General features: G+C 40.8%; 1 protein-coding gene across 2 annotated transcripts in view; it reads left to right on the plus strand.

Moving 5' to 3' along the window:
* LOC133643089 (FYVE, RhoGEF and PH domain-containing protein 5-like) overlaps positions 1-20,000 on the plus strand; it is a 79,160-nt gene that overhangs the window by 14,977 nt on the left and 44,183 nt on the right. Inside the window, exons 1-3 of one of the 2 annotated variants that reach the window (XM_062037497.1) lie at positions 1,087-1,134; positions 3,521-3,655; positions 7,545-9,306. In XM_062037497.1, coding sequence (XP_061893481.1) covers positions 3,646-3,655; positions 7,545-9,306 — 1,772 coding nt within the window. In that variant the 5' untranslated portion in view covers positions 1,087-1,134; positions 3,521-3,645. Of the gene's footprint in view, positions 1-1,086; positions 1,135-3,520; positions 3,656-7,544; positions 9,307-20,000 lie in introns of those variants that run through there. The other variant, XM_062037496.1, reaches the window with a different exon arrangement.

Raw genomic sequence — 20,000 nt, forward strand, 5'->3', positions numbered from 1 at the left:
TGCCGCATGTTTACTTCTGTTTGATATCATGTGCGACACAAGCAGTCCTGCAGCGTGTTTACTTGTGTTTGACATCATGTGCGATACAAGCAGTCCTGCAGCGTGTTTACTTGTGTTTGATATCATGTGTGACACAAGCAGTTCTGCAGAGTGTTACCTTGTGTGTGATAGCATGTGCGACACAAGTAGTCCTGCAGCGTGTTTACTTGTGTGTGATATCATGTGCGACACAAGCAGTTCTGCAGAGAGTTTGCTTGTGTGATATCATGTGCGACACAAGCAGTTCTGCAGAGAGTTTGCTTGTGTGTTATATTATGTGCAACACAAGCAGTCCTGTAGCGTGTTTATTTGTGTGTGATATCATGTGCGACACATTGAGTCCTGCAGCGTGTTTACTTGTGTGTGATATCATGTGCGGCACAAGCAGTTCTGCAGAGTTTGCTTGTGTGTAATATCATGTGCGACACAAGCAGTCCTGTAGCATGTTTATTTGTGTGTGATATCATGTGCGACACAAGCAGTCCTGTAGCGTGTTTATTTGTGTGTGACATCATGTGCGACACAAGCAGTCCTGTAGCGTGTTTACTTGGGTGTGTGATATCACGTGTGATACACGCAGTCCTGTAGCGTGGTTACTTGTGTGTGATATCATGTGCGATACAAGCAGTCCTGTAGTGTGTTTACATCATCTATTAAGACTTTCAAATTGAGATGTATTAAAGTGTACACACTAGGGTTGTACTGTACACCAGTACTAATGAAGTACTGCAGTACTAATGAAATTAAAAAAGTACTATACTATTGGGAGAAAGGATGTATTTTGGCTTAAAGACTAACAATAAAAGTGAAGCTATAAATGTTAAAGTGAGACACATGTTAAACACACACAATGAAGATATGAGCCGGTAAAATACCCACAATGCCGTTCCACGCCTGGCATCATTTTTTTCCTCCCTACGACCTCAACCCAGAGGTTTGACCCAAGTGGAGAATAATGTGAGTGACTTCATTGCCTGTGATTCACGTCTACTTTACACATTGTTTACATGCGAGCGTCACGGCCACCAGGATGTGGAGCGGGCTCGGCCAGGAAGCTGCAGCGAGCAACTTCCTGTTATGCACACTGCTTGTCAGGTGTGTATATTGTTTATTTCCCCCTGGTGCAAAAACACGCTGCGGAAAGTCACATTCAGGATAATATTCAAAAAGTTTAAAAAAAAGCTCCTTAGTCAGCAAATTTTTACGGAGCCCCTAAAGGGACATGGGGGAAATTTATTTTTTTATAATTTTTGTATTTTTATTTGTATTTTTTAGACATGTATAGTTTCTTGTGCGCACGAGAAACTTTTTATAAAGTTATAAAAAAATTTAGAAAATGTATATATATTTTTTTTATTATTATTTTTTTAGACATGTATCTCGTGCACACAAGAAACTTTCTCATGGGCACGAGATGCATGTCTAAAAAAAAAAAAATTAAAAATGTTTTTTTTTAGACATGTATCTTCCTGCGCACGAGATACATGTCTTAAAAAAAAATAATAATAATAATTTTTTTTACGGAGCCCCTAAAGGGACATGGGGGAAATTTTTTTTTTAAATAATTTTTGTATTTATTTATTTATTTTTTAGACATGTATCTTCCTGCGCACGAGATACATGTCTAAAATAAAAAATAAAAAAAAAACATTAATTTTTTTTACGGAGCCCCTAAAGGGACATGGGGGGATTTTTTTTTTTTATATATAATTGTTGTATTTATTTATTAATTTTTAGACATGTATAGTTTCTCGTGCGCACGAGAAACTTTTTATAAAGTTATAAAAAAAAAATTTTTAAAGTATAATTTTTTTTTTATTATTATTTTTTTAGACATGTATCTCGTGCACACAAGAAACTTTCTCATGGGCACGAGATGCATGTCTAAAAAAAAAATGTTTAAAAATTTTTTTTTTAGACATGTATCTTCCTGCGCACGAGATACATGTCTAAAAATTGTTTTTATTTTTTTTATAATTTTTGTATTTTTTTATTAATTTTTTAGACATGTATAGTTTCTCGTGCGCACGAGAAACTTTTTATAAAGTTATAAGAAAAAACATTTTATAATTTTTCTTTTTCTTTTTTTTTTCTTTTTTAGACATGTATGTCGTGCCCACGACAAATTTTCTCGTGGGCACAAGATACATGTCTAAAAAAAAAAAAAAGTTTTTTAAAATTTTGTATCTTGTGCGATTTAAAAAAATTTTTTTTAGACATGTATCTCTTGCGCACGAGATACATGTCTAAAAATAAAAATAAAATGTTTTTTTTTTTTTTTTTTGACATGTATCCCGTCCTCACGAGAAAGTTTCTCGTGCGCACGAGATACATGTCTAAAAAAAATAATAATAATAATAATTGTAAAATTTAATTTTAAATTTTTTTTAACTTTAGAAAAAGTTTCTCGTGCGCACGAGATACATGCCAAAAATTAAAAAATTTATTATTTTAAAAAAAAATTCCCCCATGTCCTTTTAGGCCGGGGGCTCCGTAAATTGTTGACGTATTATTTAAAGAAAACATTTTTTACAACAAAAATAAATTTTAAAAACTCCTAGAATAAAGCTGGCAAATGTTGTTGGATCACTTTTTTCCTCTTCTAATTGTACTTTTTTTTTTTTTGTATTTTATCAGAGGTTTCACAAGCCTTACTACGGACACATTTTGTGTGCCTGTCACTTTAATGCTAATGAGCTGCCTCCTAGATAAAGTGCTCCTTATCCACTGTTTAGCTAAACATATGCAACCCTGCTTGGCACTCAGCATCACGGGTTGGAATTGGGGGGGTTAAATCACCCAAATGATTGCCGAGCGCGGCCACAGCTGCTGCTCATTGCTCCCCTCACCTCCCAGGGGGTGCAACAAGGGGATGGGTTAAATGCAGAGGTTCATTTCTAGTGTGTGTGTGTGAGACTATTAGTGGAACTTGAACTTAACACAAACATAGCAATGTGAGGTCCATTGAACATCCCCTGGTTAAATGCATAGTTGCAAGAAAGTCATGTGATCCCTCCCAGCCAATCAGCAAAGAGGAGTAAAAGACTTTAAGGAAGAAGTTCACTCTTGCACATTTTTTTTTTTTTAAAGTGACAGTGAGTTGATACGATAATGTGTGTAAATATTCATTCAAATGAAAAATGTAGTTTTTATTGTGAAATTAGTAGTTTTAATGTATTGTGTGTGTGTGTGTTCGTGAGAGAGAGAGAGTGTTTTATTTATTACTTTTTTTAAAGTGACAGTGAGTTGATATGATAATGTGTGTAAATATTCATTCAAATGAAAAATTTAGTTTTTATTGTGAAATTAGTAGTTTTAATATATATTGTGTCTGTGTGTGTGTGTGTGTGAGGGAGAGAGAGAGAGAGAGAGAGAGAGAGAGAGAGAGAGAGTGTGTGTGTCCAGGAGGAGAAGTGCTGCATGTCTCTTCTCTGGTGAGTTGGAAATGCGAGGACAGCAAACATGACTTTTATTCACACAGGACAAACCTCACGGACTACGAAGTCCTCTTCGATTCTGGATTCTTTCCGCCGACCTTCTTCCACATGTTCTACCTCCTAAAGCTGCCTCAGTGGACGACATGTCGAGGACGTTCGCCTCGTCAAAATGAACGCCGGTGAGTCTTATAATGATGTATTTCAGGGGGGGAAATGTGGAGCCGTTGTAAAAGTATGTGTTGTATTTGTTTTGAACAGTACATGTTCACTTTTTTCATTTCAACTACTGAAACAAATATTTATATTTTGCATGAAATGATCATTTATTCAGTAAAAATGCTCATTCATTGACATGTAAAAGCAGACATTGTCATACAGTCAAAAAGCCAATAAATAATAGGAATTATTCATTATAAATGGAATGGCTTCAAAGAACTTGTTGAACTTGGAAAAAAATCCCAATTTGTTTGACACTTAGGAAAAATTCTGACTTTGACCAAAAAAATCATGATATTTTTGACACTTAAAAAAAAAAAAATCATGATTTTTTTACACTTAAAAAAAAAAATCAGATTTTTTGACACTTAAAAAAAATCCTGACTTTTTGACACTTAGAAAAAATCCAAACTTTTTGACACTTGGAAAAAATTCTAACATTTTGACATTTGGAAAAAATCCCGACTTTTTGACACCTAGAAAAAATTCAAACATTTTGACATTTGGAAAAAATCCCGACTTTTTGACACCTAGAAAAAATTCAAACATTTTGACATTTGGAAAAAATCCCGACTTTTTGACACTTAGAAAAAATTCTGACAAAAAAAAATCCAAACTTTTTGACACTTAGAAAAAATCCTGACTTCTTGACACTTAGAAACAATTCAGACTTTTTGACACTTAGAAACAATTCCAACTTTTTGACACTTAGAAAAAATTCTAACATTTTGACATTTGGAAAAAGTCCAGATTTTTTCACACTTAGAAAAAAATCCAGATTTTTTGACAAAAAATCCAGATTTTTTGACACTTAGAAAAAAATCCAGATTTTTTGACATTTAGAAAAAATCCAGATTTTTTGACACTTAGAAAAAAATCTGACTTTTTGACAAAATAAAATCCGGAGTTTTTGACACTTGGAAAAAAATCCCGATTTTTTTGACACTTGAAAAAAAATCCAGATTTTTTGACACTTAGAAAAAAATCCAGATTTTTTGACATTTAGAAAAAAATCTGACTTTTTGACTAAATAAAATCCAGACTTTTTGACACTTGGAAAAAAATCCCGATTTTTTGAGACACAGAAAAAATCCTGACTTTTTGACACTTAGAAAAAATTCAAACATTTTGACATTTGGAAAAAATCCAGACATTTTGAAACTTAAAAAATCCTGACTTTTTGACACTTAGAAAAAATTCTGACTTTTTGACCAAAAAAATCCTGACTTTTCGACACTTAGAAAAAAATCACGATTTTTTGACATTTAGAAAAAAATCCAGATTTTTTGACACTTACAAAAAAATCCAGATTTATTGACATTTAGAAAAAAATCTGACTTTTTGACAAAATAAAATCCGGACTTTTTGACACTTAGAAAAAAATCCCGATTTTTTGACACAGAAAAAATACTGACTTCTTGACACTTAGAAAAAATTCTGACTTTTTGACACTTGGAAAAAATTCAAACATTTTGACATTTGGAAAAAATCCCGACATTTTGACACTTACAAAAAAAAACGACTTTTTGACACTTAGAAAAAATTCTGACTTTTTCACAAAAAATATTCTGACTTTTTGAGACTTTATAAAAAAATCCAGATTTTTTGACCCTTTGAAAAAATCCTGACTTCTTGACACTTCAAAACCTTCTAAATATGTTTTTTAACATGATGATGACCTTATCACACCCACATGGTCGCCTCTACACTCTGTCCACACACCAAAGTAGACATGACAATAGAATATATTTACTCCACTTTTTCACTTCCCATACAAAACCAATATTGGAGCCTTGATATCAACCGATGTGATATCAGCAGGAATCATACCACACTTGTATTACTTTGTCGTGTTGAACGTTGGACAATGTTCAATCAAGTGAGACTACAGTGGGCAATAGTGGGCATGAAAACACTCACCTTAGGACGGATTGGTGGGATTTGTGTTTTTGACACACCGAGAGGTCATGATGATTTAAGGGCATGACGCAGTAAGTTGTGTAAATGTGTGTTTTAAATGCACTACATGTGCTTTAAATGCACCATCTGTGGTGGAAATACACTATGTGCTTTAAATGCACCATCTGTGCTTGAAATGTACCAGCTGTGCTTGAAATACGCCAGCTATGCTTTAAATGCACTATACATGCTTTACACGCACTACTGTACATGTGCTTTAAATGCACTTAATGTGCTTTGAATGCACCATCTGTGGTTTAAATGCACCAGCTGTGCTTTGAATGCACTACATGTGTTTGAAATGCACTATGCTGTATGTGCTTTAAATGCACTCAATGTGCTTTAAATGGAACATCTGTGGAATAAATGCACCAGCTGTGCTTTGAATGCACTTTGTGCTTTGAATGCACTATATGTGCTTTACATGTACTACTGTATGTGTGCGTTAAATGCACTTTATGTGCTTTAAATGCACCATCTGTGGTTTAAATGCGCCAGCTGTGCGTTAAATGCACTATATGTGCTTTGAAAACACCACACTACATGTGTTTGAAATGCACTATGCTGTATGTGCTTTAAATGCACTCAATGTACTTTAAATGGAACATCTGTGGAATAAATGCACCAGCTGTGCTTTGAATGCACTTTGTGCTTTGAATGCACTATATGTGCTTTACATGTACTACTGTATATGTGCTTTAAATGCACTTTATGTGATTTAAATGCACCATCTGTGGTTTAAATGCACTAGCTGTGGTTTAAATGCTCTAACTGTGCTTTAAATGCACTATTTGTGCTTTGAAAACACTATGTGCTTTAAATGCACCGTATGTGCTTTAAATGCACAAGCTGTGCTTTTAATGCACCAGCTATGCTTTAAATGCACTACTTGTGATTTAAATGCACTATATGTGCTTTACACGCACTACCTGTGCTTTAAATGCAATATACAGTATGTGCTTTAAATGCACCAGCTGTGCTTTAAATGCACTGTATGTGATTTAAATGCACTCTCTGTGCTTTAAATGCGGCATGGCGTAGTGGGTAGAGCGCCCGTGTCAGAAACCTGAGGGTTGCAGGTTCGCTCCCCGCCCCTTACCATGCCGTTGTGTCCTTGGGTAGGACAGTTCACCCTTGCCCCCGGTGCCGCTCACACTGGTGAATGAATGTTGAATGAATAATAGGTGGTGGTCGGAGGGGCCGTAGGCGCAAATTGGCAGCCACGCTTCCGTCAGTCTACCCCAGGGCAGCTGTGGCTACGAAAGTAGCTTACCACCACCAGGTGTGAATGAATGATGGGTTTTTAACATGTAAAGCGACTTTGGGTACTTAGAGAAGCGCTATATAAATCCCAGGTATTATTATTATTATTATTATTATATGTGTTGTAAATGCACCAGCTGTGCTCCAAATGCACTATGTGCTTGAAATGCACTTAATGAGCTTTAAACGCACCGTCTGTGGTTTAAATGCACCAGCTGTGCTTTAAATGCCCTATGTGTGCTTTAAATGCACTAGCTGTGCTTTAAATGCACTGTGTACTTTATATGCACTAAATGTGCTTTGAATGCACTATATGTGCTTTAAATGCACTATTAAAAGCACTTTCTTTGCTTTAAATGCACTATATGTTTTAAATGCACAATATTTGCTTTAAATTCCCTGTATGTGCTTTACATGCACTATATATGCTTCTAAAAAAAAAGCCCTTCTCTGCTTTCAATCACAGGAAGCCACTCAGGGAAATCCCTTGCATTATTTCTTGTTCTTCCAAGCCTTGTGGAAATGTACCTTCTTGACGAGTGCAGCCTTGACTGGACCAGTTACACCCTGACCTCACAAATAATCTATTCTAAGGCATCTTACCGTTTCCCTTTCCTGTTGTTCCTGCAGACAAGCCCTGTGTTGCTCCAAAGCCCGATTTTGTGATGCTGGCGTCGGCAGCCAGAGGTCCCAAACCCTGTGTGGCCCCCAAGCCTGTCCTGAAGCTCCACGGCACGGACGCCCTCTGGGAAGGATGCGCTACTGAGGGTGTGGCAGCGAGCGGTCCAAGCCGGGACGAGTCTGACCAAGAAGAGATGTTTCAGAAGATGGACGAGGACTGGAGACTGACGGAGGAAGCGGACTCCCTGGATGCACTGTGGACCACGGACTCCGAGGACGCGGTGGAGATGGTGGACAACACGGACGTGACGGAGGACATGGACGAGGACGCAGGCGAGGCGTTGGCGGACGCGGACGGCCTCTCAATGGGGGACATTTCTGTCAACAGTGTGGACGGGAAAAAAACCACGGAAAAAACGGACGACGACGCGGCAGAAGATCTCCTCAGTGAACTCGGCCATCGAGACGTTTGTAGAAGCACCTGGAAGAAGGAGGAAGAAGTACTCCGCATTCAAGACCAGATCTGGCGTGCCGCGCAGGACAGTCCGAACCCGCAACCGTATTACGTGGCTCCAGAGGACATCATCAATGAAGACCTAATCCTGAGTTCTCACAGAGTCGCAGGAAGTCCTCTGTCCCCACAGAAGCGTTTTCACGCTGGTGTTTTAGCGGGGAAACATCCCGGCAACGGGAGTGAAGAGCACCAAGTGTTGAAGCATTTGTACTGCCAGCCCAAGTTCAGGCTGCTCTGCAACTCCCAGACCTCGGAACACCGCCTGAAGAACTACGCCGACATCTGCGCCGATCATCTTTACGAAGATCCGGGCGACGATAGCTCAGAGGGGGAGAATGTCTTCCCTCTGAGCCGGGGGACCACGGGAATGCGTTCCCGCTCGCTGTCGCACCACCTCGTCAGTGAGACCGGGGGCAACCTGCTTCACGGAGCCTGGGGGAGCAGACCCGTGGCGAAGAACCACTCCAAAGCTCCCTACTTGGCTCTCTACCCACCCTCACCCCAAGTCCACAGAGACACCCGAGCCTCCCCATCTGGGAGTTCCTCCAGATGTTCCCCTCTGTCCTCCAGCGGTCTGTCCACGCCCTCGTCTGCGGTGGACATCCCTCCGCCTTTCGAGCTGGCCTCCATCACCAAGAGGCCCATGGCCAAGAGCACGCCCTCGCTCCTCGCTGACGCGGACTCCTCCGAGAAGAACCGAAAGAAGAAATCCTCCATCAAGCGCTTCCTGATGCTAAAGTTCCGGCGGAAAGCGGAGAGCAAGCCCGCCGTCGCGGACTCGCCGTCATCGGAGTCCTCGACGGAGTCCAGCCGCCCGACACGCAGCAGGCTGTTGGACCCGGCCGGTTCTCCACATCTTCACTCGCGGTCTCAAGCGTCGCCTGAGCCGACACCCGCCTTCTTGTTCTGCCCACAAAGAACGGGAAGCTCGGTGGCCTTCCTCAACCGCAGCGTGGTGCGGGTGGAGTCCTTCGAGGACCGCTCCCGTGTGCCCCTCTCACCGCTCCCCCTCACCAAGCCCCGCTCCATCTCCTTCCCCAACGCCGACAGCTCCAACTACGAGAACGTGCCCCCCGTCAACTCGGACTACGAGAACGTCCACGTCTCGCAGTGGAGGCCCCAGCGGGCGTTGGGGGACTTCTTTGAGCGTTCGCCGAGGGTTCTGGCGTCCGCCAACGAGACGGACGGTTACGTGGACATGAGCAGTCTTCCTGGGTTTCAGCGCAAGACCAAGTCATCTGTGCAGGAAGAAGAAAGGTGAGTCTGGTTGATAATCCTAACCCTAACCTTTTGAGATGACATAGACCTGGATTATGTTTCTGCGTACGCTACACCGCCTCGCTACTCCCCTTCCAAACAGTCCTTGGTAGCACCACGTGCGCTGATGCACAAAAAGGCATTTGTACCTTGGGTCTAGGGATGTTATGATCCTGTTTCCCATATCGATCACTTTTCTTCATTTGTTAATGCATGAACACAATATTTCAACTACCGTATTTTCCGGACTGTAGAGCGCACCGGTTTATTAGCTGCACCCACTGAACATTTTGAAAAAAAAATGTTTTCCATACATTAGCCGCACCTGACTATAAGCCGCAGGTACAGTCGTGGTCAAAAGTTGACATACACTTGTAAAGAACATCATGTCAAGGCTGTCTTGAGTTTCCAATCATTTCTACAACTCTTGTTTTTTTGTGATGTAGTGATTGGAGCACATACTTGTTGGTCACAAAAAACATTCATGAGTTTGGTTCTTTTATGAATTTATTATGGCTCTACTGAAAATGTGAGGGTCAAAAGTATACATACAGCAATGTTAATATTTGCTTACATGTCCCTTGGCAAGTTTCACTGCAATAAGGCACTTTTGGTAGCCATCCACAAGCTTCTGCTTGCATTTTTGACCACTCCTCTTGACAAAATTGGTGCAGTTCAGCTAAATGTGTTGGTTTTCTGACATGGACTTGTTTCTTCAGCATTGTCCACACGTTTGAGTCAGGACTTTGGGAAGGCTATTCTAAAACCTTCATTCTAGCCTGATTTAGTACATACCTCCAGTACATTCAAAACAGCGCAGCGAGGATCCTGACGAGAGTGCGCGAGCGTAATCATATCACACCTAATCTCAAATCACTCCACTGGCTCCCTATCGCATCCCGGACCCAATTTAAGATGAACCTGCTCACTCACCAATGCATCTACGGCAATGCCCCCTCCTACCTCAAGGACCTAGTTTCCCCTCAACCTCGTACCCGCAACCTCCGCTCCTCAAACACTAACTTCATCAAACCCATCAGGACAAAGTTACAATCTATGGGCCGTCGGGCTTTCTGCTCGACCGCTCCCGAACTTTGGAACGCTCTCCCCGACCATCTTAGAGCACCACAGTCGGTCGACCATTTTAAGAAGGGACTAAAAACCCACCTTTTTAGCACAGCTTTTATCTAATTTCTTTGCCTTCTTGTTTTTAAATACTCTGTTTGCTTATCTGTTTTTTATCCAGTGCTTTCATGCTTTTTATTTCTATTATCTATGTTTCTGTTTTATCTAGTGTTTATCTAGTGTGTGTCATGATTTCATTTCTATTTAAATTTTTTATTATATATTCTAACTTTCTAGCTAAATTTTTGTTTCATCTGACCACAGAACTTTCCTCCAGAAGGTCTTATCTTTGTCCATGTGATGTCAGATGAAAGAAAAATTGAGCTTTTTGGCCACAATACCCAGCAATATGTTTGGAGGAGAAAAGGTGCAGCCTTTAATCCCAGGAACACCACTCCTACCGTCAAGCATGGTGATGGTAGTATTATGATCTGGGCCTGTTTTTCCGCCAATGGAACTGGTGCTTTACAGAGAGTAAATGGGACAATGAAAAAGGAGGATTACCGTATTTTTCGGACTATCAGTTGCAGTTTTTTTCATAGTTTGGCCGGGGGTGCGACTTATACTCAGGAGTGACTTATGTGTGAAATGATTAACACATTAGCGTAAAATATCAAATAATATTATTTAGTTCATTCACGTAAGAGACTAGACGTATAAGATTTCATGGGATTTAGTGATTAGGAGTGACAGATTGTTTAGTAAACGTATAGCATGTTCTATATGTTATAGTTATTTGAATGACTCTTACCATAATATGTTACGTTAACATACCAGGCACCTTCTCAGTTGGTTATTTATGCCTCATATAACGTACACTTATTCAGCCTGTTGTTCACTATTCTTTGAATTGCCTTTCAAATGTCTATTCTTGGTGTTGGCTTTTATCAAATACATTTCCCCCAAAAATGCGACTTATACTCCAGTGCGACTTATATATGTTTTTTTCCTTCTTTATTATGCATTTTCAGCCGGTGCGACTTATACTCCGAAAAATACGGTACCTCCAAATTCATCAGGACAAGCTAAAATCATCAGCCCGGAGGTTGGGTCTTGGGCGCAGTTGGGTGTTCCAACAGGACAATGACCCCAAACACACCTCAAAAGTGGTAAAGGAATGGCTAAATCAGGCTAGAATGAAGGTTTTAGAATGGCCTTCCCAAAGTCCTGACTTAAACGTGTGGACAATGCTGAAGAAACAAGTCCATGTCAGAAAACCAACACATTTAGCTGAACTGCACCAATTTTGTCAAGAGGAGTGGTCAAAAATGCAAGCAGAAGCTTGTGGATGGCTACCAAAAGTGCCTTATTGCAGTGAAACTTGCCAAGGGACATGTAAGCAAATATTAACATTGCTGTATGTATACTTTTGACCCAGCACATTTTCAGTAGACACATAATAAATTCATAAAAGAAGCAAACTTCATGAATGTTTTTTGTGACCAACAAGCATGTGCTCCAATCACTACATCACAAAAAAAAAAAATATATATATATATATACATCTTTTTTTGTGATAGAGTGATTGGAGCACATACTTTTTGTGACCAACGAGTATGTGCTCCAATCACTCTATCACACACACAAAAAAACAAACAAAAAAAAAAACACAAAAAAAAAATATATATATATATATATATATATCCTGTTTTAAGCGGCCCTCTAAGTGCAGTCATAACTATGATTTGGCCCTCAAAAAAAGGAGTTTGACACCACTGCTTTACTGTCTCCTCGCTAAATCAACGTGCTTCGTTGCTCGCAAGACGTCTTTGTGTACATTGTTTGAGCTTTAAGGTAGGAGAGAATCATTAGTGTAGTTTAGGTGTTTAATAGCCGGAAAAGAGCAATTTAGCAGCTGCTTCGGAGACAAGTGGTGTACTTTGATGCTGGCAGTGGAGCAGACAGCCTCAGTCATGAAGAGCAAGCAGAATAAGAATGAATGGTTTGTATTTCCGAGTAAATAAATGCGATTAAAAAGTCACTCTATTCCACCTATAAAGCGCTCTAAAGAACATGCAAAAACCTCCATCAATGTTTTATATACAAGCTGTAATGTAGTAACTTTCATAATAACATGTAATATTTACCTATTTTGATCATTTTAAGCAAAAACGCATCACAACATATGTTTTTTCTTTCAACATCACTCATTACTGCTCACTGCAAACTATCATAATTACAGACGTCCGATAATGGCTTTTTTGCCGATATTCCGATATTGTCCAACTCTACCGATTCCGATATCAACCAATACCGATACATACAGTCGTGGAATTAACACGTTATTATGCCTAATTTTGTTGTGATGCCCCGCTGGATGCATTAAACAATGTAACAAGGTTTTCCAAAATAAATCAACTCAAGTTATGGGAAAAAATGCCAACATGGCACTGCCATATTTATTATTGAAGTCTCAAAGTGCATTGTTTTTTTTTAACATGCCTCAAAACAGCAGCTTGGAATTTGGGACATGCTCTCCCTGAGAGAGCATGAGGAGGTTGGGGGAGGAGGGGGTTTCGGTAGGGGGTTTGCGGGGGGTGTATATTGTAGCGTCCCGGGAGAGTTAGTGCTGCAAGGGGTTCTGGGTATTTGTTCTGTTGTGTTTATGTTGTGTTACGGTGCGGATGTTCTCCCGAAATGTGTTTGTCATTATTGTTTGGTGTGGGTTCACAGTGTGGAGCATATTTGTAACAGTGTTAAAGTTGTTTATACGTCTACCCTCGTTGTGACCTGTATGGCTGTTTACCAAGTATGCCTTGCATTCACTTGTGTGTGTGAAAAGCCGTAGATATTATGTGACTGAGCCGGCACGCAAAGGCAGTGCCTTTAAGGTTTATTGCCGCTCCGTAGTTCTCCCTACGTCCGTGTACACAGCGGCGTTTTAAAAAAGTCATACATTTTAGTTTTTGAAACCGATACCGATATCGGCGTATTACAGATACGGCAACAGCAGAAGTCAGACTGATTTGCGAGTGTGTAATTTGTTGTGAGTTTATGCACTGTGTTGGTTTTGTTGTTTGAACAAGGTGATGTTCATGCACGCTTCATTTTGTACACTAGTAATAAAACATGGTAACACTTTAGTATGGAGAACATATTCACCATTAATTAGTTGCTTATTAACATGCAAATTAGTAACATATTGGCTCTTAACTAATCATTATTAAGTACTTATTAATGTCTTATTCAGCATGGCCTCATTATAACCCTGACCCTAACCCTCTAACACTGGTCCTAACCCTCTAACACTGGTCCTAACCCTCTAACCCTAACCAAATAACTCTAAATGAAGTCTTTGTTACTTAGAATATGTTCCCCTGGTGTCCAAAAAACTCTAAATTAAGTCTTTGTTACTTAGAATATGTTTCCCTTACTACAGTGTTACCAAAAACGTATAACTTTGTCTTGAATTTGAAAAAAAAATTGTTTTTATTTTTCACTAAAGAAGAGTTTGGTGAATGCGCATATGAAACTGGTGGGGTTCAGTACCTCCAACAAGGTTAAGAACCACTGCTCTAACCACAAGGCCACTGAGCAGGTCATGACACAATCCAAACAACCTTCCCTAGTCATGGTGCAAAAAAATAAAGATAAAAGTCGTCACACATAACACAATCTGCTCACTGAACATTGTGGACATTATAAAAAAACGTCCAAACGCCATAAAATCCATCCATACATTAAAGTGCATAATGGGAAAAATGTAAAACACTCCCTCCACACCTATTCATGTTTGGCGCATTTTAAGTTTGGGGTTTAGATATCTAGCTTATATTAACCATATACTGTAACTAAAAATACTTGGTTAATATGCTTGGTTAAAATCTGTGTTGGCCCTGTGATGAGGTGGCGACTTGTCCAGGGTGTAACCCGCCTTCCGCCCGATTGTAGCTGAGATAGGCTCCAGCGCCCCCCGCGACCCTGAAAGGAATTAGTGGTAGAAAATGGATGGATGGGTTTAGATATCTAGCTTATATTAACCCATATATCTAAAAATACTTGGTTAATATTCAGGTTACGAAATATAAAGGGAGTATTGTTACAGGTTTTTGAATGCTTATTTAGTGGGTTTTATGGGCTGAATGGAGGACCTCCACTGTAAGCTAATGTTTATTTACATTTCTTAGGGGTGTAACGGTACACAAAAATGTCGGTTCGGTACGTACCTCGGTTTAGAGGTCACGGTTCGGTTCATTTTCGGTACAGTAAGAAAACAACAAAATATACATTTTTTGGTTAACCAAAAATATTTTTCTTAGTGGAATATTTGATGTGAAGTAATGGGAACCTTGGATAGGTCAATAATTCATAATAACATTGATTTTGATTCAATATTGTGTTTTGAGCAATGACAGTTTGAAAGAAAAAAAAAAACAGCTTTGTTTTATTAGTCAACATTGCAACTTTTTCTAAATTACATTTAACCTTTAAGCTTTTTTATTTCACTTTTGTTAAGTATTTGTTTATTTTAATAGTATTTTTAGAATGTGCCGTGTGCCTTTAAAACATTAGCTGTGAGCCGCAAATGGCCTCCAAGGCACACTTTTGACACCCCTGCTATAGATAATAAAAAATTAAATCTGATAAATCTATGGATAAAAAGCAGAGCCTGGCGACGCATGCGCGTTTATCATAACTCTCTCTCTGCCCCTCCCTCACCAATGATGCTGCGAGCACAATTTGTTTTGTTTTCAACCCCTTCTTAACCCTGAACGTACATTTAAAATACACGCAACCCTAACTCAAAATGCCGGACATTTGAGGCATTTAAGAAACTCCGCCCTGACGACTCCGCAAAAGAGGACATGTCCGGTGAAAAGAGGACGTATGGTCAGTCTATCCTAGCCCGTTAGCTGCTAGCATGCCATGTGTTGTGCCTCGGTGTGCATTGTTTACACAACGTGCGTTACGCTACTTAATATGTCCGTGTGGAAACTCGTTCGGTACACCTCCGAACCGAACCGGAACCCCCGTACCGAAACGGTTCAATACAAATACACGTACCGTTACACCCCTAAAGGCCTACTGAAACCCACTACTACCTAACACGCAGTTTGATAGTTTATATATCAATGATGAAATCTTAACATTGCAACACATGCCAATACGGCCGCGTTAACTTATAAAGTGCAATTTTAAATTTCCCACTAAACTTCCGGTTGAAAATTCCTTTGGAGGATGACGTATGCGCGTGACGTAGCCAGTTTAACAGAGGTATGGCTTCCCCATTGAAGCCAATACGAAATAGCTCTGTTTTCATCTCATTATTCCACAGTATTCTGGACATCTGTGTTGGTGAATCTGTTGCAATTTGTTCATTGCATTATGGAGAAAGAAGCTGAGCAAGCAAAGAAGAAAGTTGTCTGTGCGAAGCGGAGTATTTTGCGAGGGAAGTCAGCAACACAACACAGTCGGTGTTTCATTGTTTACATTCCCGAAAGATGCAGTCAAGATCAAAGAACTCGGACAAATGAGACTCTTACCGGGAGGACTTTGATTTGGATACACAGACGCAGACGCGATACCGTGAGTACGCTTCCAAACATTTGATCGCTTGCTATAACTAGCTCGAGCTAGGAGCTAGCATAACAAACACCTAGGTGTTTGTTATGCAGGATTAATTTGTGGCGTATTAAATATAAGCCCTGTTGTGTTGTGGCTAATAGAGTATATATATGTCTTGTGTTTAATTACTGTTGTAGTCATTCCCAGCTGAATATCAGGTCCCACCTGCGCGCTTCCAAACATTTGATCGCTTACCCGTACGTGCGTGTCATGTACGTAACTTTGGTTAAATATATAAGCTTTATGAACCTTGGGTTAGGTGAACGGTTCTTTGGGCTGAGTGAGTGTGTGTGTTGTGGAGGTGTTTGAATTGTATTGGCGGGTTATATATACGGGATCCTGTCCATATAACCCGCTCGAGCTATAACTAGCTCGAGCTAGGAGCTAGCATAACAAACACGCAGGTGTTTTTATGCAGGATTAATTTGTGGCATATTAAATATAAGCCTGGTTGTGTTGTGGCTAATAGAGTATATATATGTCTTGTGTTTATTTACTGTTGTAGTCATTCCCAGCTGAATATCAGGTCCCACCCGCCTCTCACAGCATCTTCCACTCCCCACTAGTCCTTCACTTGCACTTTCCTCATCCACAAATCTTTCATCCTCGCTCAAATTAATGGGGAAATCGTCGCTTTCTCGGTCTGAATCTCTCTCACTTCATGCGGCCATCATTGTAAACAATAGGGAACTTTGCGTATATGTTCAACTGACTACGTCACGCTACTTCCGGTAGGTGCAAGCCTTTTTTTTATCAGATACCAAAAGTTGCAATCTTTATCGTCGTTGTTCTATACTAAATCCTTTCAGCAAAAATGTGGCAATATCGCGAAATGATCAAGTATGACACATAGAATAGATCTGCTATCCCCGTTTAAATAAAACAAATTCATTTCAGTAGGCCTCTAACGTTTATTCATGAGTTAGAATGCATTAAAAAAAATACATCCGTCTTCTTGTCTCTCATAATGATTGTGAACGATAGGCAAAATTCCCCCGAAAAAGTGCAGTTCCCCTTTTAAAGCTTGTATTGCAGTACTTTTCCTACATGTGCAGAGTTCGCATTATAAAGGATTGTGTGCATGAAAATGTCAGTAATGCTCCCTGCTGCTCTAATGAGGGCGGTGTACAGAACATGTAACATATGTTGTTCATATGTGGTTGCTGTGTGACTCCTTTGCATGTCAGCAGGATTCAGTCGACTCGTGCTCGGATCAGGGCCATAAAGTAGAGACGCTCCTATTTGCATACGGCCTCCACTTCAGGCCAATCAGCACATATGTTGAGACCTAAAGTCCCAGCAGGGGAGACTTTATGGGTCCTCCTAAAGCTGCAGTCTTTCACCGGCTGCTGCAATGTTTACTGTAGGAATATTTCAACGTGGACTCGGGTGGCTAATGAAACTGATTTAGCGGCAAATTGGAAGCTCGGGCATGCTGGCGTCACGTACGCCCGCAGGACACTTCAATGGGCACGGCGTGAGGAGGCCTTTTGGGCAGATAGTGCAAGGGGGCCGCATACTAAAAAGACAAAGGGTGTGGGGCCACTTGAATATTGTGTAAAAAGGCTTTTTAAATATGTTTACAAACACTTGTAAAGAACATCATGTCATGGCTGTCTTGAGTTTCCAATTATTTCTACAACTCTTATTTTTTTGTGATAGAGTGATTGGAGCACATACTTGTTGGTCACAAAAAACATTCATGAAGTTTGCTTCTTTTATGAATTTATTATGGCTCTACTGAAAATGTGACCTTATTTTTTCCTCCAGAAGGTCTTATCTTTGTCCATGTGATGTCAGATGAAACAAAAATGGAGCTGTTTGGCCACAATACCCAGCAATATGTTTGGAGGAGAAAAGGTGTCAGGTTCAAGCACTGATGACATCTATTAATCAGACAAGAAGCAAGGAATCAATCAGAGACAGAGTTCAATTTAGCTCATGAGGAGAACGCATGGAGCTGAACACTTAGTCACGGTCTCGCCCTACGCTCCAAGGTTCAGCTCCTGCGTCCCTCTATTTATTCAGGAGTTCCACAGTCAACAACACTAAGGCCGCCTCTAAAAGGAGTGGTCACATATATTATGCAAAGCAGGTCCAGGACGCACGATACGTGACGGAATGTGCTGGGGGGCCTTGTGATTTCGCCTTGTCCCCGCTTCGTCTGCGTGTTGTCATCTTATCTTCGTTGAGGTCCTTGAAGTCTCTGCTTCGTCTGCGTGCTGTCATCTTATCTTCGTTGAAGTCCTTGGCTGTTAGCGGGCTAAAACAAAGATAACATCTACGGCTGAGGCCACCCCTCGGACAAGAAGTCTTTGTCCTTGCACAGATTAGAAAAGTCCAACTTGAGCACAATAGCTAAATAACTAAAGCAACAGACTTTAAGCATACTAAAGTTAGTGTGATAATATATACATAATTATTCCAACAAAAGGTGAGGCCTTCAATCCCAGGAACACCAGGCCTACCATCAAGCATGGTGGTGGTAGTATATTATGTGTCCTGGGCATGACGTTAAAGTGCATCCGGCAGTGGAGGCTCCTCTATGGGGTCTTGGGGCTTTAAGGAGGTTAACCCCTTTACTACTGTTACCCCAGGTGGCCCTTGGCAAAGGCCTAGTACCTGACTGCCCCCTAGCCAGGGATACGGTGAAGACCTCAACGGCGGAGCAGGCGGAAGACAGTAGATGTAAGAACTACCGCGATGGCGGAAGAAGGCACCCCCACATCCATGTGGGCCCAGTTATGGGGAAATAACGACCCAAGACCTCAACGGTGGAACAGGCGGAGGATGACTGCTTACCCTATGGAGCGTCACAACGGCTGCGATGGCGGAAGAAGGCTTGGACTCCATGCCACTGGACCCTGACCCGGATCTGTCAAGGATCGTGTGTTGACTGTCTGTGTACCAGTCTCCCCACGTAAAACAAAGTCACGCACAGGCATCCTCCATAAAGGGATACACCCCTACCAGGAGGATCGTCATACTCTCTTCGAGTGGCCGCCGATGGTGGTGGTAGTATTATGATCTGGGCTTGTTTTGCTGCCAATGGAACTGCTGCTTTACAGAGAGTAAATGGGATAATGAAAAAGGAGGATTACCTCCAAATTCTTCAGGACAAGCTAAAATCCTCAGCCCGGAGGTTGGGTCTTGGGCGCAGTTGGGTGTTCCAACAGGACAATGACCCCAAACACACGTCAAAAGTGGTAAAGGAATGGCTAAATCAGGCACCAAAAGCACCTTAATATTTGCTTACATGTCCCTTGGCAAGTTTCACTGCAATAAGGCGCTTTTGGTAGCCATCCACAAGCTTCTGCTTGAATGTTTGACCATTCCTCTTGACAAAATTGGTGCAGTTCAGCTAAATTTGTTGGTTTTTCTGACATGGACTTGTTTCTTCAGCATTGTCCACACGTTTAAGTCAGGACTTTGGGAAGGCCATTCTAAAACCTTCATTCTCGCCTGATTTAGCAATTCCTTTACCACTTTTGAGGTGTGTTTGGGGTCATTGTCCTGTTGGAACACCCAACTGCGCCCAAGACCCAACCTCCGGGCTGATGATTTTAGCTTGTCCTGAAGAATTTGGAGGTAATCCTCCTTTTTCATTGTCCCATTTACTCTCTGTAAAGCACCAGTTCCATTGGCAGCCAAACAGGCCCAGAGCATAATACTACCACCACCATGCTTGACGGTAGGAATGGTGTTCCTGGGATTAAAGGCCTCACATTTTCTCCTCCAAACATATTGCTGGGTATTGTGGCCAAACAGCTCCATTTTTGTTTCATCTGACCACAGAACTTTCCTCCAGAAGGTCTTATCTTTGTCCATGTGATGTCAGATGAAAGAAAAATGGAGCAGTTTGGCCACAATACCTCATTGTCTCCTTAATGTAATGCAGTGGTTGTCAAACTTTTTTTGTCATCCCCCACTTTGGACAAGGGGGAGTTTTCAAGCCCCACCTGCCCCCATCGCCCCAACAGAACGCTAATGCCAAGCTTAACATT

Source organism: Entelurus aequoreus, linkage group LG26, assembly GCF_033978785.1.
Source record: "Entelurus aequoreus isolate RoL-2023_Sb linkage group LG26, RoL_Eaeq_v1.1, whole genome shotgun sequence".
Taxonomy (NCBI): domain Eukaryota; kingdom Metazoa; phylum Chordata; class Actinopteri; order Syngnathiformes; family Syngnathidae; genus Entelurus; species Entelurus aequoreus.